Raw genomic sequence first — 26440 nt, forward strand, 5'->3', positions numbered from 1 at the left:
CAGTCCAATGTCAGTACACAGTTGGAGCATAACTCTGTTAGCTTTTTGGATTAAACCATGTGAATCCGTGAATCAATAAATGCAGTGTAACAGCACTTTGGAATGTGATGGTTAAGTTGACTGTATATTCCTAATAGAAGCTGACTCATGTCTCCGTGTCTCTACCTGCAGCAGGGTGTTGGTGGCAGCGAGGACGAGCCTCAGCAGCGACCTCCCATGTCCTCCCTGCTGTCCTCCAAGCCGCCGGTGGCCTCGTCCACCGACATGCTCCACAGTAAGCTGTCTCAGCTCAAGGAGTCCCGAGAGCTGTACCAGCAGGAACATAACACACACTCGCCGACGCACACACACACCCGCTCTGCTTCACCGGCAGCCAACCTGGACGACCTGAAGAAACGTCTGGAGAGGATAAAGAGCAACCGGCAGTAATGAGCACCACATCGCCTCCTCGTCTCATCTCAGAGCCGGCGGGGTTCAGCTGGTGGTAGAAAATCTGCTCTGTGTTCATGTTCATGTTTTGGTGGATGGAAATAGGAAGCAGTTCAGCAAACCAGGTAGTAGCAGACAAAACACGCCCTCAAGTTTGAACCTGACTCCACCCACTGTGCCTGTAAGTTATTAGACATCAAACGCACCCTAATCTGATATGTATGATGTAGATGATTACATTCAGATTGAGACTTTCAGCCTCGACACACACTTCAGACACCATGGACGTGTTTTTATGTGCTATTCAAACTTCCCAGAGTCTAGCAATGAGCTTTGATGTTGTGTACAGGATCGCATAGTCAGCTGTAATTCTCAGTCTGTACAGTTTCATCTCCATAAACAAACTGTCCCATCCTCTCCTGTCCCGTCCCATCCAGCCCCAGCTTTCTCTTTCAGGGTGCTCCCACCCTCTACTCTCTCATGTACAATTTTCACTCTGATAATTAAATGGTAAACTTCCCCTCCTCTGTTTCTGTATCACTGCACATATGTTTGTACATATTTAAAGGTTGTAACCACTTAACTGTTATGAAGTGCTTCTCATGTGGTTTCAGGACAAAAACAAATATCAGGTAATGTTGTTTCTTCCGGATTCACCATGATGTGCAACATTGCTGCTGCTGGATTTAGATGGAGAGATGCTAATACAGAACTCAACCTGTAGCTGTGTAAATGCAGCATGTGACCGCCCCCTTGTGGCTGAACACTGTCAAAGTATCCGTTTGTAATTCTCAGCACCGGAAGCATCTGATCATCAGTCTAATTATCATTGTTTGGTGGCTAAGAGCACAGTGCATATAGGGCTTGAAACTCCAGCACCAACCTTAATCAGTAAAGGTGTCTGATTTCTATCAACTTCAGATATTTTTGCTGCCTCAAAGTGGTTGAGCTGCATTTCCACAGTGACATGAAGCCGTGCGATGGAGTTAAAATAACTAAAAGCCACAGGTGTATGCTGGTGCTGGTTGTTATTAACAGTATTAGAACAGGGTTACATAGGTAGTCTGTCCACTTTCATTCTGAAAGCGTTTTTAGGCCCTCTAGTACGCATTAGTTTAAAGTTAATGGTTTTAAATCCTCCTCAGATTTAAAAGGGCCAAACGTTTTCTGATTTTTCATCATAACCGTACTCTAATAGATCAACTGTAGTGTTTGGATGGGATTTAAACCTGCAGACTTGTCTGTTCAGGGTTAAAGAATGCTGCTTTTTACTTGGAGAGCGACCCACTGTTGCTTTGGAGCAAATTGGGACTGAGAATGTGTCCTCTCTTCATTCAGGCGGACCAAGCAGAGCTGTATACAGGTGTGCTGTAAATACTGTACGTACTGTCCTCCACTAACTTCCCTTCACTTATTTAACAGCAGCCATTATGTTGTGTGTGTGTGTAGGCTTAAACAGTACGGCATGAAGTCACTGATTGTTTTTATTTTCTCATGTAAATAAAGTTTCCATTAACAAACCTGCTGTGTAATTAAATCATTGTTTTTATGATGATGATGGCCTTGTCAGTTATCTGAAAGAAGGAAAAAAAACCACAATAACATTGTTTTTGTGTTTAATTTGAATGTCAGTTCTGGTTTAACATTGTTGCTTTCCTTGTATAATCCATAGTGGAAAATGGCAATAAAGTTTTTTGTTTTTTTTTAACAATCCATCTTTGAGTTTGCGGTTTTCATTTTTTTCAGCTGTATTTTACTGTGGTTCAGTGTTGGTGCGGGTCTGACCTCAATCAGAAGAACGGCTGTCTGATCCCCCGCTAGTCCATGTCTGTGTCCTTCGACAAGATTCTTCACCCCAAATTGCTCCGCAGGGCTGTGCCATCAGTGTATGAATGTGTGTTGATTTTTACAATCAACACTTGAAATGATGAAGGCACTTGCAAATGACAAGGTAGTACAAAATGTAAACCACGCTTTCGATTTTTCTTTTCCTTTTACAGAACAAAAAAACTCCTGCACATTTCATCTTCATCAGGGGACTTTACAAAACAACGACGGAGCATGTCTTAAATAAGTTGGTAGACCTATGAGGACCAATCAGGTCGCACTACTATAATGACATCACTCAGTCAATCAAGAATAATTTACATCACATTATGGCACCAAAGGCCTACAATATCAACATGAAAACATGTTAATAATTTCATGTAGAAAAAGTGTCTTAAACAGGACCTATTATGCTATTTTCTGGGTGCATATTTTTATCTCAAGTTACAGTTGTACATGTTTACATGCGTTAATGCTCATAATCCTCCTTGTTTTTCCTCATCCTGGCTGTCCTGCAGCACCTCTTCTCACCCTCTCTCTGAAACGCTCCGTTGTAGCGCTTGCTCCTCCCTCCAGAAAGCAGGTTGTTTGAAGGCGGGCCAAACTAGCCGGAAGGAGTTTTATGTCACACAGGTTCTGCACTTTTGCTATGCATTCATTAAAACATGGTTATGCCTTCAGTCTGTCGGATGATTAGTAGACCTCTCCCTGCAGTCGTAACAATACCGACACCTTTTAATCTGGATTTATGATTACAACGGTTGACATTTTGATAGGGTTTCCATCATAAGACCATGAGCAAAACTTTTTTTTAAAATGATTCAACGATATGAGCTATAGAAATATATGCCTGTATTGAACTCTATGATCTTAAACATTAATGTGCAGTAAATTAAAGTTCATCTGACCTCTGGTGGCATTTAGGTGGACAAAGCATCATCTCCTCTGAGGACAAGAGATGACACGAGTTCTAGCTGTCTTCAACCTTAAACCAGAGCTAAGCTAGTAGCTAACAGCCTGTAATGTCTAGTTTAAAATAAGACACTATCATGTAGAACAGAGTTCATGAAGCAGAATACTAAACATCAACACAAAATGAGACTTCGTCAAGATTTATTTGAGAAAATATAAACCATACAAATATGTATGGAAGGAACTCTTTGAATATTTAAGAGTTTTAGACATTTCAATCTACAAATATCTAAAATAACTCAGTATACTTTATTTAATGTATATCAATACACTGGACTACATATACAAGTCATATAAACAACACTGTACAGACGTATGGCACAGAGGGTAAAGGCTGAGTAAATAGAGCTATGTACAGAGCAGATTCAAGCACTTGTGGTATTCACCTCCATTCACCAGTTTTTGTCGAGTCATCCTTCACAGCTGACGGGGTCTTTTTCAGAGTCTAACCAGAAGTCTGAAACTTATGACACAGTGATTTCTTCGCTGTCTGACTCTGAGAGCTCCGACTGTTTGGCGGACTCTGACGGAGAGGAAAGATGGTGGTGGTGGTGATGATGATGATGCTGTTGGTTAAGACGTGACTCATGGCTGTCCAGCCTGTGGCAGTGGGTGCTGCCTACATCAGTGAGGTCTGGGTGTGGGTTGGTTTTGGTGGGGAGGGTCTGCTGGCGACAACCACCTGTGGACAGCAGCTCCCTCTCTTTGGAGTTCCTCCATTTCATCCTGCGGTTCTGAAACCAGATCTTCACCTTCACAGGAAAAAAAACAGTGTGTGAATGTCACTGACCTCATCGACTACTAACCTCGTTCACAGCTGCTTTGGGGTCCCAAATGACCAGTTTTTACATACACAATATGAGAGCAAAGGGGCATGAAATACTTATCAGTGTCTCATTATATGAAGTACATTTGGCAAGATCAAATAGTCCTTGATGAGTAACTTACCTGGGAATCTTTGAGTCCCAGTTTACTGGCGAGTTTCTTCCTGTCTGGTTTGCTGATGTATTTCTGCCTCTGAAAAGTTCTCTCCAGGGCCTTCCTCTGCAGATCTGAGAACACCGCCCGCCGCAGCATGCCCCTCCTGGGTTTCCCTCTGGGGGCCAGGGGCCATGAAAAGGTTCCCGGGACAGGAACTACAGAGGATGAGGCTGAAGGGACAAAAATGATTCTTAGGCCATCCTCTATATGATCTGATTTTGTCCTGTGGAAACATTAGATAATAGCTGTCATTGTGCATTCTGCAATTGGCTAGCTGGACCTCGCTGAATTATAATTGAATACCTCTGATCTACAGTAATAGCAAACCATCAAAATGAGGTTCAAGGTTCCTACATTGTCATTACACAACAGTACTCTGAAGTCTGGTGGTTGACAACTTTATTCATCACACATCTTAAACAATAAATAGGTGAGACGTTCATAACTCCCAATCATGACTTCTGTAGGAAGTCACTGGCAATGGTTTAGTGAGGACTGTACCTGTCCATGTGCAGAGGATAATGGCTTTATGAACTATACTGTGGTATTTACATTACATTTATGATTTATGTTTATCCTTACTGCATACATCAACAATCAATCGTATCTCACAGAAAGCACACTGATAGTTTTTTTTTGTTTTTTTTCAATGTGTCATTCTGGATTTATTACAGCCATTATGATGCCAACAGCTATTGGGATGATTGGAGTGATTAGTGAGTGATTAGTATCCCCAGCAAAAGATGAAATAGTTCCATTCAACAATTCATTGTACAATTAATAAATTACCATTTATTTGCATCAATTTGTTTAATTATACTTATTTACTTGTTTTGAGAAGTTCTGCTAAACTTCTACATTCCTCAGTGACCTCAGAAAAGAGTCATCCCTTCTTGTTTCTGTCATCAGCACAGAAGCTCCCTGATGCTAAACGTGATATACTTGTTCTGCCTGAAATCTGGCGTTAAAAAGCCCCAATTTGTCCAGCGGTGGAAACAGAGGCTATGCTAATGAGACGGGCTCTCCAAAGCTCAGCCCACACTGCCTCTAATGAGGCATGAAGGAGGATTGTATGGGCTGCAAATGCACAGAGAAAAGGGATTGTGTTGTAATGAACAGAGTGGAAAAGGCCGTGGACAGGCCAGTATATTACAGGCCCATTAAAGACAGGTCAGTATAACGACACAGCTGAGGGCTCCTCACTGTGGATCTCATCAAGCCTACTCTCTCTACGTCTTGATGTTTGTACTATTTATTAATATGATAGACAATATTTGATAATAAATCAAATCAAGATGTGTGTGTGTGAGAGAGTGTGTGTATGTGTGTGTTTGTGTGTGTGTGTGTGTGTGTGTGTGTGTGTGTGTGTGTGTGTGTGTGTGTGTGTGTGTGGTTTGGGCTCCCATTGGTCACGGTTAAGGATCTTTGTGGGGTTGCAGAGGGGCTTGGTGGGAAAACGAAGGCGCTTGAAGAGGCGCTGAGTTCCTGAGCTGGGAAGAAACCCGCCTCACATTTATAGCGTGACAAACAGCACTGATATGTTTAGAGCGTGACAAACCGGACTAATTTGTAGATTGGGACAACTGGTGCTAATGTCAGCAGTCAGTGCGTCGCCTAAATAGACCTTCAAATTGGCGGAGCTGATTCCAAGCTGTCCGGGGAATTCCCATGCTAAAAGGCTGACAACGGCTGGAACCACGTCATTATCATCATCATCAGCAGCATCAGCATCCACATCAGCATCCACATCAGCTGGTAAAATGTGGAGCTCATACCCTTTCACAAGCTGTCAAATCATTCAGTTAAAGCTTTTTCTAATGTTTTCTGCCACATAAGTGTGATCTGTGTGTACAGGTGTCACTTTGGTTAGAGATAACCATTCATTGTATTAAAGCCGAGTATGAATCAGGTATATCCATGGAATAATTCCTTAATATACTAATCAATATCAGTCTGAAATGTTCCTCGGTTCAGTGCCAATCATGTGTATTATTAGTTCTAATATGAGTATTAGTGTTTAGTGTTAGGACTGTGAAAGATAGGGTTTTTAAGTGCTGGTTGTGTATTCTCTCTGCTCTCTATCTCTGCTTTCTCTCCCCAGTGTGGCTTCAGGTTCCTCTTTTTCCCTCCCTACTAGCTGCAGAGTGTGAGCGTACGCGGCTGGGCTCAATCACCGATCAGGGCCATGGTGGTTAAGAGGCTGGGTGATGCAGACAGACAACCAGTGGGCCAAGTGGCAGTGGACAAGCTGTGTGTGTGTGTGTGTGTGTGTGTGTGTGTGTGTGTGTGTGTGTGTGTGTGTGTGTGTGTGTGTGTGTGTGTGTGTGTTGTAGATTTGGTGATCTCCTTTGCTCGAGCCCTGTGGGCTGGTGTTAGTAGCGTGCAAGTTAGATTGTTTCATATTGTGATCTTTTGAGGTTAATGTTACTATTGTTAGTAAGTGTCACTTTCCTTTTTTTAAGAAAGTAGTTTTCAGTTGTTGTATTGTAAGCATTTCAGATTAACATCAATAAATTATTATTTTGTTGATTCATCCGTTGCCCATGACGTTTGTTACTCCTCTCATCCCCTAGACCTTTATCGGGGAACTTAACAATTGGGGGCTTGTCCAACAACGTAACACTTGTAAAATAGATCTTAATCTCGAAGAGATCAGAATGACACTCTCAGTCCACCAACCTGTGAAAAAGGAAGCTCTGATGAAAGGATGAAGGCCTCCATCAAAGAAAGGCAGAGGAAAGGACTTGGTCTGAAGACTCTGGACTGAGGAGAGAGTGGAAAAAAGCAAACACATTGACTGTGCTGATATTTCATAACATGAACAGGAAAAAAACACAGACAACAGAAATATATCACAATGATAGGGAACATAAGGAACATTTAAATATCCCCTTATTTTAATAACTTGGCCATGGGAGACAGAATTGATTGGGAAAAAAATGATAACATAACATTTAAAAATTGTTTCTGATGCACCTCAGCAGTCAATTTATTGGCCTACTTTTTTACTGGGCCTGAACTCTGTCTATGTAGTCGAGGCGCTTCCTAAATAAAATGTATTATTATTGTTATCGAAATTATTTTGTCAATCTGTCAGCAATAGTGTGAGAGGAGCCGGAGTTTGCAGAGCTGTCCTCTGTGGAGTTGACATTGCATAGGCTATTGTGAGATTTTGAAAATACTACTACTACTATTGTTAATACTACTTGTAAAAAAGAATAGTTATAAAAAAAAAAATATCAACGACAATAATAATGATAAAAATACATATTTTGTCATATTTTAGTGGCTACTAACAGCAGCAGCAACCCTAATACGAATAATACGAATAGGCTATTTATCTATCATCTCCATCATCATCATCATCATGGTCCAGTATAATGGCCTCATGCTCACCGCTCCGTGTCGACGGTGCCAGTATCGCACTAACGCCGAACTTCAGGTAGCCGGAGTCCGGGCAGGCAGTCTGCGGAGAGCCGGGGCTGCTGCGGTTCGGCTGCCCGGAGCTCTGCAGCACAGAGCGCTCTGCGCCGGGTTCTAACGCCCGGGGAGGGCCGCCCGGTCCCACGCTGAGCGGGAAAACGTCCCCGGGACTTCTGGAAGAGAAAGTCCTATGTATGCAGCTGACCGGCTGGCTCAGTCGGAGGAGATCCTCTACCAGGAAGCCAGAGTGGTAAGAGCGGTTGAGGGACGAGGAGAGAGCCGCAGCGGGACGCAGTAAGCCAGGGTACAGAGGAGGCGGCAGAGCGCTGCAGGGAAACATCATGGTTGTCCGATCTGGAAAAGTTTCCAACTTTTTGTTTTGTTTGTTTTCAGAGATGCTTTGAGGGAAAAAATAAAGAGGGACCTAAAGACACGATCACTCTGCGCACTGTGCGTCTCTGCGCCCTCTTGGAGAGATTTTATACAAGGGAGTCACTTCTACGCACTAACACACACACACACACACACTCAGGCACGTGCACGTGTGCACGCGGACAAGTTCAGCCCTCAGCCTCGGCCTGATTTCTCTTTGAACAGTAAAGCCGGCCGAGGGGGTTGGTCAACGGTCCTCTGATTCTTTTGGGATTGGACATCAGTCGATAACAATGACATCACCCTCCTGGTTTGATCTCTTTGATTTATTGGCTCCATACATAAATGTCATTATTGCACTAATGATATATTAGATGCATCACGTGAACAGGAGGACTCCTTTAGTTTTTGTCCAAGGTGTTTTACTTCTGAGCCAGTGGATTATTTGTGATAGTTGTAAAACTGTGTTCTTACTGTTGAAGAATTCTCTGAAAAACTAGACCCCATTGACTAACGTATGAATGCAGCATTTATCCTTGCACGAAATGTTCGGTCCAGACAGGAATACACAGAACTAGTATTTTTTTTCACAGGCCTGTATTCAGACAATGACATCCCAGGTTTCAAATATTTTGAACAACTGAATAATAATAATACAAAAAAGGAGCTTTAAGGAGGACCATTTGGTTGGATTTACCCAAAAATCACAGCACCTATTTTTCCACATGAATACAGCTTTGTTGTGTCGCCATTGCGTCATCATCATCATCATCATCATCATCATCATCATCATCATCATTCCTCATCAAATAGTCTACAAGTTGGAGACAGGCTTTTTTCCACTTAAAACGATTGAAGGGGGGGAGACTTAAAGTCAGCTCTGTTCTGGTGGCCTTTGATCATGTGATCGTCTGAATGTCCCCCTGTGTAAAATGAGTCAAAGTTCAGAATGACAGAACACCCACTGCCCCTGAATGTCCACTGACTCGCTTAGGCTAAATGGAGGAAATCGTCACCCAAATCATGGCAGTAGGCAAAATGTTTTTGACCTTTGACATTGATGTCTTCTTATGGATTGGGTTTACCGTTGTGGAAAACGTTTGTGATTCTGAAATAAACAGCTCATCACTGTGGTGGTGGTGTTTGGAGAGAGGAACAAAGACTTTAGGAGAAGATCTGGTCTGTGGCTGCAGGACCAAGGGCTCGTGATAAGACCTGTGACTAATGGCATTTGAGCGCGTGCTGCTCTCCTCTACGTTCACCCTCCATGAGCCGATACTGCTCTGAGACCAGCATCATTTCTCACTCTCTTTCACCAATGTCGCCGGCGTTAAGTCCCAGTGAGCAGTGAAGCTCAGCAGGCGGAACTGAGTGAGCCCTTACACTTGGGTTCTTGTCCCTGCAGCACTCTGTCTTTACATCCGTCGACAGTGGAAGCTGACTCCTCCAATGTTTTCTGACCAACTTTTGTGGTCACAAGTCCATTCTGTGTTTTACTGTTGAGGAGGGTACAACCAGAGGACAGTCATGTGTGGTCTCATAGGCCTAAAATATGATACAAAACCAACTAACCATCTATGCCTTTATTTCTTTTGGCCTCTGCAGCAACTTCAAACTCTGTACCTTCCCATACGTTCTGTTACTATATCAAAAACATCTGTTACCAACTATACTGTAATATCACCCTGGTATAGCATATCAATTACTTAATAAGACAATATGACAGGCCAAGGCATTTCCACTGCCAGTCTTAACAGGTTTACATAAGGAATCAGTATCGTCGTTGAAGGCTCATTTCACCCAAAGTACAAAATGCACATATAGTATGTATACATAAATTGTTTTTCTTTTATTTGTCCAGCTTTGAAGATATTGGTCTTTGAGATTTCTGCTTCCAATCTGATACAATAACACAGAGTTGGAGATGCTGTTTCTGGAAAGAGGTGTTGCTGTGGAAACTGCACGCATTTTCAATCCAAAACAATTGGAGAAAAGTCTTTTAAACTGAAATTGGCAATGTACAAATGTGAAGAACAACAATCACTGATATAAAGAAAATAAATTAGTGTTTTTTATATCTGTGCATTAAAGTGTCCTTTTTGGTATAATATTTTGTAAAATTCTGAAAGCTTCATGATGAAATGATCCACTCCTCAATAAAAAGAACCAATCATTAAATGTGCAGCAGATTTCAGATTGGCCGTCCTGCTGGGAAATACGACACCTTAACCAAGACCAGGGAGAGGAAGAGGGAGAGAGAGAGAAATAGTTGCGTTCAAAGCATTTTATTCCTTCAGAAAATCCCTCTATTGTATTGAAGTGGAGCAGATGGTTCCCTGGGAGGGAATACGGGCATCAGCAGAACTAATGTCTGCTCCTGGTCCGACAGACAGACCAGCCTGCTGCTAGATTCTTAACCAGCACAACAGCTGTCGGTGAATTAAACACCAGTTAAGACTCATTTTTAAGCTATTAGCCTCTTGAAGTCTTACAACAGGAACCCTCCCCACCTTACTGGCCCAATTGGTTACACATGCAAAGAGTAGAAAAACAGCTATGGCTGTGTTATGGTGAAGGAACTAGTTAATCTCTAAGCGTCCGAGTTTTAACAAAAATGGAGCAAACAAAGCTGACAAAATAACGACATGTGAAAAAAATATTTTCAAATGAAGTGATAAGAGACGATGCTGACTAGCTTTTAAAGTACTGGGCAGGGGATGTATGTTTCACAAGAAGCTTGTTGTAGTTGTGTCCATCTGTTTGTCATAAAGGCAACAGAGCTTAACTTGCATGCTACATGAAACTTATATAAATCGATAGACACCTGTATGACTGCTGTTATTTTACTCACAAGAGGCAAAAGGATTTTTGGGGTATAACTGCTAATTACGAAGCGTGGCAGGTGTCGTGATGAAACCCCCCTCCCAACGATGCTTGTCCAAAAAAAATCATGCTCAGTGGTGAAAGATAGTTTCGGTCTACAACGGGCCCAGTTTCTTACTGACTCTTTTATGACTGAAGGGCATGAATGCTCGCTCAGCTTGCAAACGTGCTCAGCTCGGCAGTCTTGGCAGATTTTGTGCATAAGCTAGCTACTGTACACCATATCATATAATCACATGAACCACTAGAGATGTGACATTTGACAACATCAACAAACATATTACCCAGCATTCATCATTGCATGTCTGCATGTGACAAAAATACAAAAGAACATAAGAAAATATTATTATAATTTTTCATGGTTTATTAATACTTTTACAGTTCATGTATAATAAGCATTTACATTTATAAAATGCTAAATGGACTGTACTTGTATAGTTTCAAAGGAAATACAGCAAATGGTCACCAACTTTTGTTCCCAGGTGACAGTGAATATCATTTGCAAATATGTTTTCTCCGTTTAAACCATTGTGCATGATGCAAAATCTACTAATGCAAACAGGCTCCTTCTTAAGTGGCTTGTACATGTGTTGGATGCCATATTGCCTCAGGCCCTTGGAGAAGAGCGTTTCTTTGACCGCATCCTGATATCAGAAGAGACAGATGGACGGTTCTTTACTTGCACGTTTATGCAAGCCGCTGTCCTGCGGAACGTCTTTTGCCCATCTCGGTGGCACACTGGTACGAGCCCACTGTACAAATAAGTAAGAAGAAGCTAAGGGCCCACTCTCTTTACCACACTGCCTTCACTGTCTATATTTACTTCCCTGATCATGCTTCAATGAATGCTCTGTGCTCATATCAACACGTATAGTCATCAAACTAACACCTTTCAAGCACAAATTAGTGATTACTGCTTTTGAAGCTTTTAAAATGTGTATTTGTTCTCTTGAATTTACCATTTCTGTGCATGACCAGAATAATAATGTTATAATGTTAAAGAACATTTTACAATGTTTTAGGCATCACAAAGACAGCAAAATGTTGTGCAACAAACAATCAGGCTAAATCTGAAATATATCCACATATCAACATCAAATATCATACCAAAATTGTGTTAAATCCAAGTATCAAGTATGACAACTTTAGTTTTTTGTTGTTTTTTTGCACCGTTTCAGGCTACATATGCAGCTAACTGATAGCAACCAAAGCTGCCCAGCATTGCTAAAAACATGAAGCATCACAACAGTATACTAGAAATCTGAAGAGAGGACAAGGACCAATAGATTAGTTCATTTTATTAATAACATTAAGTCGTATTTGTAGGCACATCAACACACAACCCTCTGTCCCATGATTTAAAGAGACAGAGGGTTACATATCCACACACATTGTCTTTGTTGTCCTTGAAAAGGAAGTGACCTTTGTGGCATGTACAGTACGTACATTTTGGCTCGCTTCAACACTAATGTGTTGATGTGATCTGCATGTGAGTGGAGCATGAGGAACTGCAACATTGGTAGGTTTGTGCCTTGGTCACAAATAGAAATGTCCCATTTTCAAAATGCACGCCAGAGAGTTAGACTATTAGAGTGACACAAATGTAATTGTAGGAAAATTGTATACTGTTTCAATACAATAGCCAATAGCATCGTCTCTCCACTCTCTCTCACTCCTCTTGGAGCCCACTCCCTCACTCCCTCACTCTCTCTGTCTCTCTGCCTGTCCCTCAGCCAGAGCATCTGTTTCCAGGCGGTGTGGAACAGAGTGGATTAGTGGGGCCTTCAGTGTCGAAGTGCGACGACAAGCATTAAAGCCATATTAACTTTCCATTAAACATCACCTCGCTCTGTCGAGGGAGAGAAAGACACAAGCCCTGGGATAAAGCCCCTTAGAGAGAGAGAGAGTGCGTGTGTGTGTGTGTGTGTGTGTGTGTGTGTGTGTGTGTGTGTGTGTGTGTGTGTGTGTGTGTGTGTGTGTGTGTGTGTGTCCCTCAATGCACCTGTTCCCTCAGTGTACTTTTTTTGCACTGCAAAAAACAATGCAAAACAATACTGAATGACACTCTGAAAAATGTTTCATTTAGACTTTTTATGGATGTCAGTGACATCATCAAACCGTGAATATCAGTTTTTGAAGCATGGCAAGAAGAAACTTCATGAGAATGAATATTAAATATATTTTCTCTACATATCATATGTCTATGATATGTAAATATCATGGATGTTAAACTGATAGTTATAATTATATAATGATAAAATTATAAATCCGAAGTTAAGAAAATAATGTAGACTAATGGAATAAAGTTTTGTTGGTTTCAAGAAGTCAGATTAGTCGTTCCAAGGCTTTATATTGCCTATAAGCTAAACTGACGTGAATTCCATGTTTAAAACAGATGTAACTCATTTTTATATAAAAAAAGAATCAAATGACTACATGCTATGTGAAAGGTGTATCACCATCTCTGCAGAGAGAGTATCACCATCTCTGCAGTTCCCCTCAGCGTTTTAGTGTCTTTCAAATCATTGTTTTGGTTTTAGTTTGAACTTTTAATAGGCTGTAATTGCACGAAAATGAATAATCAGGATACCTGTGCATCTTCATATCCTGTCTAATACTTAATGAATACTGCAGGAATTACCATAGAAGCCAAACTTGCACAAACCGCACAAACCTGACAGTAAAGCAGATACAGAGAGGGACGTATAACCTTAGCATAGTGAAACACAGAGAGGTCTAGTGTATTGGGATGCTGTGTTTAGGCTCCGAAGGCTATCCAATGCCGGCTTGGAAGCGGTCTTGAGCTACGGGACTTATGCACAGTGATACTGGAGCTGCCATGTTGGAATGTTCCAGCAGACGGTCCAGAAATAAAGGGATGGTGTCCGCTCAGGTGCTCTGTGGTTGTGTTCGTCCTGACAGAACTGTTTGGGTGTGCTCGTGCACCAGCAAGAGAGCCTTTCGTCATGTGCAGACCAGATTTTTCTGGGCATGTGCTGTGCCAAAATGCCATTAAGCATGACACCCCCTCTGTTAACTCTTCCTGACTGTCTAATGAAATGTGATTGTCTAATGAAATGTGAGCAACTGCATCAGCAATAGCAACAAAATCAGCAGTGTGACATTTTTAAACTTATTTTGCCCTCAGAGGGCTTTACAATCTGTACACATGCGACATCCTCTCACATCGGCATAGGAAACACTCCCCTAAAAAAACCCTTTAACAGGGAGAAAAAAGGAAGAAACCTATGGGAGAGCGACAGAGGAGGGATCCTTCTCCCAGGATGGACAGCATAATGTAGGTGGACCATGTTCCTATTTATGCAGACAGCAACCTCCAGGTCTGAAAAATGAAGGCAATGCTTCATGTCTTAAACCTCATTCTCTCTACTGTCCATCAGGGGGCGACTCCTCAGATTGTATAGAAGCCTATGAGAAAATGACTCTACTTCTCTCTTGATTTATTCCCTCAGTAAACATTGTAAACATGAGTTTATGGTCTCAATCTCTAGTTTCAAGTCTTCTTCAATACAGCATGATGTTCATTTAGTAAATTATGGTCCATTTAGAGTCAAATAGACCATAAAGCAGAGAATATTTTAGGGCAGGACTACCTTGTGATTGACAGGTCTCTATCACCACATTGTCTGGTGTTGGAGTTGTCCGTGTTTTTGTCCTAAAACTTAAACCCTTTCACAAGTTATTTGTTACATTTTTGGTACCTAAAGTGTCTTATTCAGTGTTCCGATGTACTTAGCTCCACCATTCAGTCACTTCTGGGGGCAAAAAACAAGATGGTGACGGCCAAAAAACAAGATGGCGCCATTGCTTTTGGCAATGTCATTTCCACCCTAATATCACAACAGAAAAAATGAAAGAACACATTTAGATAGTAGTTACTCACCCATTTGGTCATGTCTCCAGTCTGATCCACGTTAAATGCACCTCACATAACAGAAGTGCATTTAACGGACTCAGAGTGGACAGGGAGTATCCAATGTTATTATAATGGCGATATTATTCATTATAACAATACATCATATGTTCTGCGTTATTATAAAAAATACAGCACTATGACATCCTTTGAATTACCTGCTTAACATGATCATGTCAATAATGATATTGTGGGCATGTTATGTTAGCATGCTGACGTTAACATTTAGCTCAAGCTCGGCCTCACAGTGATGCTAGCATGGCTGCAGACTCTTAGTTTTTTTCTCTTCATCATGATGGTTTTGCTAATTCAAAATACCCACTTCTGTTAACTGCATAAAACCAAATAATCTCTGATGCATCACTTGTGTGCCTATAAAGACCGACACTGGCTGGAAGTGGAAATTCAGTTGTATTATAGAGTGTTCTAGCAAAAGTTTGTGTACAGTAAAACGTTGAATCTTATAGTAACTGTAGTACAACAGCAAGGCCTTGATGTAGAATATATTTTGTGTTTTTAACGTCATGAGAACCAGAATATCAAAACTCTGGATGCTTAAATCTCAATATAAAATACTCACTTGTCAGTGACCAGCCCTATGAATTTTCATCAAGCAGAGTGTGAGAACGTCCTCAGCATATTGAATTTGTACAATACAAGTAAAACTTGACCGAAGCGATAAGCCCATGTTGCTGACAAATATGAGAAATTGCTCGCCTCGGTGTCCCCATCGTAGCCTCGGGACACTTGTGACATAGAGCATGCTCACTGAATGCTCATTAGTTGTAGATTGGTCATGGGAGCTCAGAGCAACACATCGCTGTGCTAACAATCTATCCCATTATAAGAGCTTCAATTCTTCTATTCACTGCCCATTCTGCTCTAATCTTATTGGAGTCTCCTAACGTTCTGCGGCCCATCAGCGGGAGGCTTAAAGCACCTGGCAGGTTGTTTAGAGGGGAGCTTGTAAATGCCTGTGGTTAAAATGAGCTCTGGGGCCCAAACACAAGCCAAGCACTGCCGGAGAAGAGGGGAGGGGGACCGATTTGGTTGTCAAGTCCACTTTACATTTCAGTTTTGTCACTGGATAGGGAAAAAAGAAAGTGACCCAGTGCTCACACCAACTTGTTGCTTACTTACTTCTGTTTTTTTTCTTGGAATCGTCGTCCCAGAACCAGAGGAAGCCCTGTCATACTGTGGACCATGGGTAATCACTGCAGAAATGTATTCAAGCCAAATTACTTTATATGCTTTAACAGCAGTCATACAAAGGATGCTGTTTGTTTGTTACAGAAAACAAAATTTTGCTTTACAGCATCTGTAATCCATATTTGTATAGCATGTATCAAATGAAAACAATGTGACAATGTGAAAGGATCAGCTGGGACGGACTGGAAACAAACGGGAATTTGCTGTTAAGCGGCCCCAGGTTGATATACCAAATTCAAACTGACATGTTTGTTGAACAATGAGTCACTAACAACAAAAACAGCAACAAAACTTTCTGTTAATTTTAACGTTTGTGTTTGTAAAACAATGAAACAATGAAACTAATTTTCCAATGTTTTCTTCCCCATATTTGTGTTTACAGAATGCAAAAGTTAAATTAATATAATGATCACGTAACATCTACTTTGCCAGTTTGTATTATCAAAATTATTTAAAACTAACCCCCTTCTAGAAACTAACAGGCTGTAGTGTCCTAAAACACAGTTCATTTAAACAAAAAAAGGAGGTGATGAATTTAGGCAATCGGCTCAAAGTCATCATATAACATCATATGTTATACAATCTTGCCAAAAATTGAATTACATTCATAAACACAAACAGTGAGCAAACTTTTCTCCTCTCACTTCCCTGAGGTTTCTTACCTTTTTCTCAAATTTACAGTTTCTGGGGGGGATTTTTTCCTGTATCCATGTGAGGGTCTAAGGACAGTGGATGTCGTATGTTGTATAGATTGTAAAGCCCTCTGAGGCAAATTTGTGATTTTGGGCTATGCAAATTAAATTAATTTAATTGAACTTTGGCTGCAAAAAAGAAGCTGGCAGTATAAAACAGGTAATTAAAGGTGCTTTGAGAAAGTGTGAGTCTCTGCAACCACAAGAGGTCCTGGAGCATGCAGCCATAACTGGACACCCAAAATATGCGTATGGATGCTGTGCAGAATGAGATATTAGTTGACAGACAAAGAGGTGCACACTAACTCACAGACACATTCGAGCGAATGCATGATTTTCTCCTTTATTCTTCCCTCCTGGATTCTTCTCCTGAGAAAATAATAAAGGGGATTACTAAAATCTAGCCTTGGAACACATACTCAAAAGTATCTTTAGTGATTTAACATATGCTATCTAATTTTGTCAACAAAGAAATCGGTGTTAAGTGGTTTATGAAGAATGCACTTATACTTTGTATCATCATCATTATATTGGAGCCATGGTCTTCCTGTGTTAACTGTTGTTTTATTTTAACTTTTATTATGAAGAACCGTGTTGATTTGTTTTCTTTCTAACTTGTACTTGTAGAGCACTTTTCTAGTCTTTTGACCACTCAAGGCGCTTTAACACTACATGTCATCATTCACCCATTCACACCCATTCACACACTGATGACAGGGGCTACCATATAAGGTTCCACCTGACCATCAGGACTTTACAGGTGGAGTAGTGGTGTGTATAGTAATAATGGAATAGACATATATCTTGGTCCAAATGTAGTAGGACTTATTCCAGTTCAAAATTATCCAAAAGTAAATTATATGATTCCTGTGTTCAATTGCAGCACTTTTCCTAAATTCAACATAAATTTTTCTACATAGTGCAAAGCAATATCATCAAAAACTATGATTGTCCCCTATGGGCTTAAACTTGATTTAATTGGGGTTCTTCTTGTGTATTGACTAGGTAAAAACTTCAGTCACTCACCAAAACATCACCCAGAATCTCTTTACACTTAGACCTCCTGTCTTTGTGTTGTGTATATTACATCAATAGCTATTCATTTCCAGTGCTAGCTTGGGGCCTTTGGATAGTTCAGAGGGGATTTTGTTTTAGCCCGGGGGTATTTAAAGAGCCTGGGGAAGCACCTTGTCCAAAGGCCTGTATTAAACCAGGCTGATGGGTTGAGCGTAGGGTTGAGGGCAGAGTCTCAGAGCTAGCTGAGGTGAAGAGACCAAGGTTAGCGCTAGGCTTAAAGATGAATACAGCCAGTCTTATTTCTGAAGCGGGCTGAATACAAGGACGCCAGCACAGCACTGCATGGCTAGCAGGTATTGAGGCGGGCCACGCCACATAATTGGATTGAACGCCGGCCACGGTATTTATGTCACTTCTCGTCTTGTCAATCCCATAACAGGCATGGCAACGGCGTGGGGATCTCCCATGGTGACGGGACTTTGCCTTATTCAGATAGAATGGAAAGAAAGGAGCCAAGCCTCATTTAATTCACGTTTAATTCTCACTCAAACCGTTTTAAGGGCTGATGTTATTTGCATAACTGGGGAAAAAGGGACTCTGCCTTTTCAATGTCCCTGTGTGTGTGTGTGTGTGTGTGTGTGTGTGTGTGTGTGTGTGTGTGTGTGTGTGTGTGTGTGTGTGTGTGTGTGTGTGTGTGTGAGAGAGAGAGAGTGTGTGGGATTGTGTGCGGGAAAGAGAGAGAACAGGAACAGTGTTGTAATTGAAAGTGTATTGTTGGCTTATATATGCATATGCTGAGGGACAAGCGTTCTCACACGGATCAGCAGACAGAGAGATTCTGTTGCAGCACACTCATGCGTACTGCTGTTTGTATACAGATTCAAATCATTTATGTGATGGTATTTCTACACAGCATGACATGGTAACATCTCCCCATTGTTCGACCTTCACGCTGTATACAAATACAAAACTATTTTGCCACAAAAACACACCTTATAAATAATATGATATTTAATGAAAATAATCCCATTCACATTCACAAATTTAGCAACAAATTTGCAAGTTCCAATAACAAGTTCTCAGTTCATCGGCTATCATTGGAAACGCATGAACTTAAAATGTGGTTTCAGAGACCGTTTTTTTGATACACAGAAAACAACATCAAAATGAAATATAAGAATAAATAGGTACCTCAAAAAAATTGTGAAGACATCAAATGTGAGACAAAGGCTGATTTATGTGTTACGACAGGCCTAAAACATTGAAACTATTAAGATAAATATAATACAAAACCTCTCTGTTTGCAACAAAGAGTTCCAGTACAAATCAATTATCTGTCAGTCATATAGCTAATAGTTTTTCCTGTATAGAGCAGCTATCTGATAAAACCTTTTATCCCAAGTACCAGCTAGAACTGCAGCTAGATAAAGAAATGGTCATACTTAAATATTATTCATAATAATTGAACCAATTTAAAAAGAGTTATGAATACTTATTGGATTTAGAAAAATAATGTACAAAAATGTGTACAAATAAAGGAACACGCAACACACAGTTTACTGACCAATGTAATCTACATAACACATATAGCTTGATCATATATATTTTTTAAGGAGGTAATAGCGGCAGTTTCTGTACAGACCACACTAAGATTAGCATTTAACTAGCCCCCTTTGGCTATTTCTCATGCACTAGGTGGGCGACACTCCTGGCTCGTTCTCATAGAAAAGCTTAGGGAAGCGGATGTGCATTGCACTTCCATTCCAATACCATTCACCTCCATTGTATCTGTAAAATTGAAAAAGGTTTGTGTGTTGAAATTATGTTTCATGAAACTGTGAAATTCCTGTTCATGCGTAAAAAATATACACACCTCTGCACTGATACAACTACTGTATCTAGTCATGTACAGGTTTAGAACAATAAATCGTGTTTTCAGTATTGGGCCTACAATCTGTTACCTTTTCTTCTATTTACTTAAGTGATTAGTCCCAATAAGTCCCATGCTTGCAGTGATATCACTACTGCAAATATTGTTAAAAAGTAAGCAGTACAACTGATGTTTAATGTCATGGCGGACTATTTAGATTTCGACCATATGGATAAGGTCTTTGAATCTGATGGCTGCCATTATTAATTTGAGCCTGATGTGGCACATGTTGCTCATCAGGTTGTTGGCTGTTTGTTGGGCAGGTTCCCCCCCCAAAACTGTGCTTCTTTCCATTTCTAGGTAAAACAAGAAGTGAGGAAGACATTCTAAATGTCAGTTTTTTCCCCCAAAAAAACAGAGTTGGTCAAGTGGCAGTGTGTGAACAGATGGTGCCCCAAGCCTGCAGAACTTGGGGCACCATAAATCTTTAGGTATAAATCCGTATGCATGTACTTGTGGGAGCTGAACATCAGCTCCATTATTAAAAAGTCTCAGCAGAGGATGTACTTCCTGCGGCAGCTGAAGAAGTTCAGCATGCCAAAGACAATGATGGTGCACTTCTACACTGGCATCATTGAGTCCATCCTCTCCTCCTCCATCACAGTCTGGTACGCTGCAGCTGCTCTTTCTTTTTTTTAGGGGAGTTTTTCCTGTGCCGATGTGAGGATGCTTTATGTGTACAGATTGTAAAGCCCTCTGAGGCAAATTTGTAATTTGTGATTTTGGGCTATACAAAATAAATTGAATTGAATTGAATTGAATTGAATGTATTAAGCAGAAACTGCAAGTTTTTTTCAAAAGACACTTTGCACGTTATGAAGGGAACACATGCATAACTGACGCTAGATGGGTACCTAGAGCATCACTGCCATTGACCAAGTGGCGGTATTCAACGATTTGGGAGTGAGAATGTGTCACAACCGAGGTGCTTCAAACAAGTCACAGGTATCAAAACCTGATGATGAAACCAAAAACATGATGCAAAGCGTTGTACATGTGAAGGATTTTATTGAAGGGAACCTCACTTCCTCGAAAAGGATTATACCTTCTACTCAGCCCCACATTTAGTTTACAGAAATTCACTTTTTTATATGAATAAAGGTTAAAAGTAGAATACAAGATAGGAGTTGATGATTTATCAGACCACTTTGCCCTTAACCTAACATAAAACTTAAGAAAAAATTACAGCCAAGCGAATGAATGTTATCGTGCTAGATGATACAAGATTTGTTGAGTTGATTAAAAGGACATTATCACTTATAAAGAAAATGATTGAGATTAAGCAGATTCTATTATTTTCTGGGATGCTAAGAAGGCAGTTAGAAAGCTAAAATTTAAAACTGCTATTGAAAAAATACTCAAGGGGTCCTGAAGCAAGGTACAAGGAAGAAACAGCAGCTTAACGCTACAGTTTGTTACTTTAATAAAAACAAGAGTTTATGATGCATGCTGTCTGTGTTTTTTCATTTTTGATTTCATTATTTGCACACTGGCTGCTACGTCTGCTGCAAATCAAGGCATATCATCATCTAATATCATCGCCCTCCCTCCTCTATAGCCCAACATCTCAAATCACAAATTTGCATCAGAGAGCTTTACAATTTGAACAACTGTACTATGTACTGTACTGTACTATATACTGTAGATCTTTGCTCACTTCACTCAACAGACGTTTTTTTCTGTCCTGGTTGATATATTTGAGGAAAAAAAATATCCCAACTGTTCCTCGTTGATGGCATAATGTATGATGACTCATGATGATTCATGATGCAACTGGAATACTGGAATAGCCCGAAACAAAATTAAACATACTAATTAATAGCAGCTTTATTACTGGCTTAACAGACTGTAGAAGGTTAACACATAAAGCTAGTACATTAAAAATACAATAAATATAATATAAATACAAAAGTCCAGGTTTTGTGTATCATGTTTTCTTCTTATTTATATTTTAAAAAATGTAAATTTTGGATTGCATTATTTGTTTATAACTGTTCACTGTTTTGGAAAAAAATGATATTCAATAAAACCCTACCACTTTGTGGAAGACATAATCCTCAAAGATTATTTTATCTTGCTGCCACAAGAAACTTCTGTAATATAAACCCATTTCACAAGGCATTTCTCTTTTCCTTGACCCAGAGTAATAATAAAAAAAGAAAAATGGACAATAGGTTTGAACTTTAGAACATATATATAACACAACAACTTGAATATAGAAATAAAAAACATCCAGAAGACCAACCTAGAGCTGAACAGAGGGTAATGGTTACGTGCTTCTGGAGACAATCTGATAATTAAAATGATCCCCTCTGCTTCTATGGCTCTCTTTAAACCTGAACTGTCCTCTACATATCCCACACCCTCTACACCCAGGAATAATCCCTGGTTCAACCTTTGATTTTAACTTCAGCTTTCTCCCTTGATCCCGCTGCCTGCCTAAGCAGGGGGGGGGGATAAAGTGACTAGTCAGCTTCCTGCTGCTTCTCTCTTCTTGTTCTTTGTTGGCTTTCGGCCCTTTAGCCTGGCTCTTTGCTCCTTGCAGGCACACACACAACTACACACATGCACATGTGATATGCACACTCTACATATGTATATGCTTGTGTGTGGTTTGATCTGGTTTCCTGATGGACTCTATTGTGTTGAGGCAGGAAACAGCTAATCCAGTCAGATGCAACCCAGTCAGGGATCTGCTGCTCATATAATGTGACTGGCAGGTGCTCCGCTATAGTAATAAAAATAAATAATAATCCAACTATCACATCACCAGATGCTAGGTTTCTGTTGAGGGTAAAATAGATGTCCTTCCCATTTTTAAAGTTGAGAATAAAGAAAGGTTTTTATGTGAAGTAAGTGGAGTGAAAATGAATAGTTCTTAGGTCTAGTGAGGTTGTCAGTAAAAGTGTATTCAGGTGAATTATTAATGCTGTACACTGGATAGAAAATACTATATAGTTAGTATTAGTGATACATTCCATAGCCTTTGTCAGTTTGAGTGCAGCCTTGTTAACTCATACTGTTGTATAATTCATATTTCAACCATTTAAAGAATAAGTGAAAGGTCATAGTTATTATTTCATAGCATTTTCCTTTACAAAGAAATCTCCTCTCATTTCAGATTATTTCCCTTCCTGCCTTTGTGTGTTTTCCGGCCGTTGTGATTGTCTGCCCGATTGAATCCACCTGTGTGTATTCACCGACACCTCCCCAGTGTATTTAAACAGCGTGTTCCCTTGTCTCTGGGTCAGTTTGCCTTCGTCCTCTGTGTCAAGTGTTCCAGCGATTTCCTCGTCTTCATGTTCCTGTTTGTGATATATGTCTGTTTTTCCTCGACCACGTTCTTTTCCTAAATCCCTCCCTGATTTGTTTGCCTGTTCTGACTGCCTTTCTGTGTACTGAACCTTTTCTGCCTACACCTTGATCTGTCTTCTTTGTCGTGCGTTTGAGTCCAGTTTTTCCTGTGTTTTCACGAGGGGTAACAGAACGAACCGGCCATTTATGGACTGAGCTGACAAATATGGATGTATTGTTTGAGGAGGAGATTTACAAACTGAATTATTCCCTCATCTGTGCGTTTAAGGATTTGAAGAGAGGTGATGTGGTGTCTGGGTCGTGCCTTTGACTCCTGTTTCTCTTGTGGTTCCATATGTTGTAACACCTAGGTACATTCTCCCATACTGTACATATTAACTCAAAGAGGATCAAGTTACTTTACAAATATTATCTATAAAATGATCTATAAAGGAACGATGATGATACTACTTGCAATATAGGCAACCATCAAAATGAGCCTCCTTTCCTGCAAAATGGACCAATAGGCCTTTTCACAACAAACATTTCGACTTGTCATTGCTGGGAAAGCAGGGATTCCAGCAGTCTCTCACCCAGGCGGCCCGGGTATGAATTCCATTGTGAACTGTCGTTCATTTGTAATGCTCCGGAGTGAGAGTTTTTTGAAATGTGAAACGTTGACCAATCACAACATGCGGGCTAGCTGACCAATCAGGGCAGACTTTGCTTTCTGGAGGGAGGAGCACCTTTGACTGGAAATGAAACTAGTAAGCAGGGAAGATATCCATTGAGTCAACCCGCCACCACCAGTTATATGTATCGATAATGTGGGCAGGCATAATTACGGAAGAATTGAGAGGCTTAACGATGCAATAATAGCAGATTATGATAGCGAGCAACAAAAAGAAAGCAGTAGCAGCTGCAAATGCTCCAACGCCAGTTAATACATGACTTACAAGGGATTTAAGCCGCATTTAAAGAAGTATGGACAGAGCCTGGACAATCAATTTGTCTAAACTTATTGTGTTGAGCAGATCAAGACAGAACTCTATATCGACCCAACTTTAGGTTCCCCTACAAAGCTGCTGCTGCAATAAATGCAATTCCACTTAACAGATCACCCAATGGTGCTGCGTTGTAGCGGTGAAACACACCGCTACAACGCCAAATCAAGCCGGGCTGTAAAGTGAGCTGGGCTAAGGACCTATTTACTACCTCTTACCTTACCCACCTACTCCTGATGGCCGTGCACAGACTGCTCACGTCTTTGATTTCTGCCCATTTGTTTTTTTTGCCATTAAGAGGAGACAGCGGAGAATGAAACAGTGGAGGGGAATGAGGAGAGAAAGAGGTGATGACATGCAGCGAGGGGCCCGATTGGATATAAACAAGGGCTGCTGAGGTAAGACTCAGCATTGATGCATGGGGTGCATGGGGTGCTCTACCATTATTTTATTTTTTATTGGTGATCCTACAATACACCTGAAAAGATTTGTGACTGAATCTATTGTTACACTATTATTGCGACAAGTCGGACCACAGGCCGACAAGCAACTGGCAAAGTACTAAAGACCGCTTCTGTGGAGGTTCTGCTACGGAAGTTGCCTCCAGAACAACTTTTTTCCATGATGACGCACAAGGTGAAACAACACCAGCCACACACTAAAGCGACTGGTAATGAGTACTGAGCCTAAATATAAAGGAAGATAATATTTTTAAAAATTATTTCGATGATCTGAATGATTGTGACCAGATAGACCTGAATATAATGTTATGGTCAGCTATGTTCAGAAAAACAGGTTATCGGAGAGGATAGTGAGCAGCGACGTAGCTGTGAAGAAAAAATCTCCACCACATATGCATATGTATGTGGAATCTGAGCTAGGCACATTTACAGAGCGAGCACTTTCACTGCCACGTGAGGTTGCGATGATGACTTGTGTGGCAGCTAAATGCGTGATGCTATAGTATAAATCGTGAAGAGGGAATGCTGACATTGAGGACTACTGACTTAGGTATGAGAGTGATATTATTGTTTCCGATGCTGGCCCCAGATATGAGAGCTTCCTCGGTCAGGTATCTAACACAATGCAGATTATATCAATCTGGAGTAGAGGGAGACCAGAGTCTGATAACCACTGACTGTTATATCCTTCAAAAGCCCATGGATGGTCATATTGTCACAATTTCAGAGTCAAAAGAAATAGACTGGCACACCATGAGAGAGAGTTGACATAAAGCTCAGAAGCGGTTGTGGCACATGAGGTAGAGCGCTTGTCCCGTAACCACAAGGTTGGTGGTTCAAGCCCCTCTACCGGCAACATGCCGAGGTGTCCTTGAGCGAGACACCTAACCCCAAGTTGCTCCCCGGGCGCTTCATTGCAGCCCACTGCTCCTCCGGGATGGGTTAAATGCAGAGAAATAATTTCCCCATTGTGGGACTAATAAAGGATTGATTATTATTATTATTATTATTAGAACAGATTACAAATCTCCCTGCAGGGCCCAAGAGCCAAAGACTCTGTCAAGACTTTATCATCTGTAAATAATAAACAATTATCTTTTCTTCATATGACTTGTCTCTCCTGATTGAAATGAAGCTCTAGCACAAGTTTTAATCTCTTGTATGCTTAGACTTAGACCAGGGGTGTCAAACTCATTTTAGTTAAGGGGCCACATACTGCCCACTTTGATCTCAAGTGGGCCAGACCAGTAAAATCATAGCATAATAACGCATACATAACGACAATATTTCTCTATGTTTAAATCATTGGTGAAGGTTTTTGGATGATAAACCCTAGTTTAAGGTCTTTCTACAATAAACTAGAAACATAAAGACCAAAAACTCAGACATCAGCCAAATAAACTTCTCAAGATCTAAAAAATATTTTAAATGTACTAACTAACATTTCTACATCTGTGTAATTATCTGTACACCTGAACTGACTCACCACAAAATACAAACAAACGTGGGAGCTATTAAGTAAGGAGGTTAAGTTACCCCTCTTGCCTTGAAAATATAGAATTTATACATTGAAAAACAGTTGGGGCAGTGCATGAGCCACAGTGTTCCATCAAACCAAACTCTTTTGTACTGAAGCTGCTGATTGACATTATATTGCACAATGTTCAGTGTCAAATATTTCAACAGTACGTTTTCATTTTCACAGAACTGTGTTCTTCAGGATGCAAAAGTGTCTGAAGCCTTGTCTTACATGAAGTAGGTCAACTCACCGATTAATTTTCTCCTGAAACTTGGCATCTTTTAGTCCTCACAAGTGCATCAATATCAGGCTTAAAATCCTGAGTAGCAGCCAATTTAAGAATATCATTCAAGTGCTTGTGTGTGAGTCTTGAGCGAAGCTTTGTTTTTGTCATGTTCATTACAGAGAACACTTGTTCACACAGGTAGGTGGTCCCAAACATGCTCAAAACTTTTGCTGCCAGGGCTGTCAATTTGGGGTATCCTGGCAAAAG

The 26440-nt window shown here is 40.6% G+C and overlaps 2 protein-coding genes across 2 annotated transcripts in view; one reads left to right on the forward strand and one right to left on the reverse strand.

Moving 5' to 3' along the window:
- ckap5 (cytoskeleton associated protein 5) overlaps positions 1–2142 on the forward strand; it is a 38749-nt gene extending 36607 nt beyond the window's left edge. Inside the window, 1 exon segment of the mRNA XM_054619305.1 lies at positions 172–2142. Within this exon segment, the coding sequence (XP_054475280.1) occupies positions 172–429 (258 nt within the window). The 3' untranslated portion in view covers positions 430–2142.
- A 1550-nt stretch (positions 2143–3692) lies between these two features.
- On the reverse strand, positions 3693–7975 carry LOC129108866 (homeobox protein DBX1-B-like). The gene is made up of 4 exons (XM_054620789.1): positions 7606–7975; positions 6889–6972; positions 4177–4364; positions 3693–3980 (listed from the first exon to the last, which is right to left on the reverse strand). The coding sequence occupies exons 1-4, from the start codon at positions 7973–7975 to the stop codon at positions 3693–3695; spliced, it is 930 nt and encodes a 309-aa protein (XP_054476764.1).
- Positions 7976–26440: the final 18465 nt, after the last annotated feature.

This window comes from Anoplopoma fimbria, chromosome 19, assembly GCF_027596085.1.
Source record: "Anoplopoma fimbria isolate UVic2021 breed Golden Eagle Sablefish chromosome 19, Afim_UVic_2022, whole genome shotgun sequence".
Taxonomy (NCBI): domain Eukaryota; kingdom Metazoa; phylum Chordata; class Actinopteri; order Perciformes; family Anoplopomatidae; genus Anoplopoma; species Anoplopoma fimbria.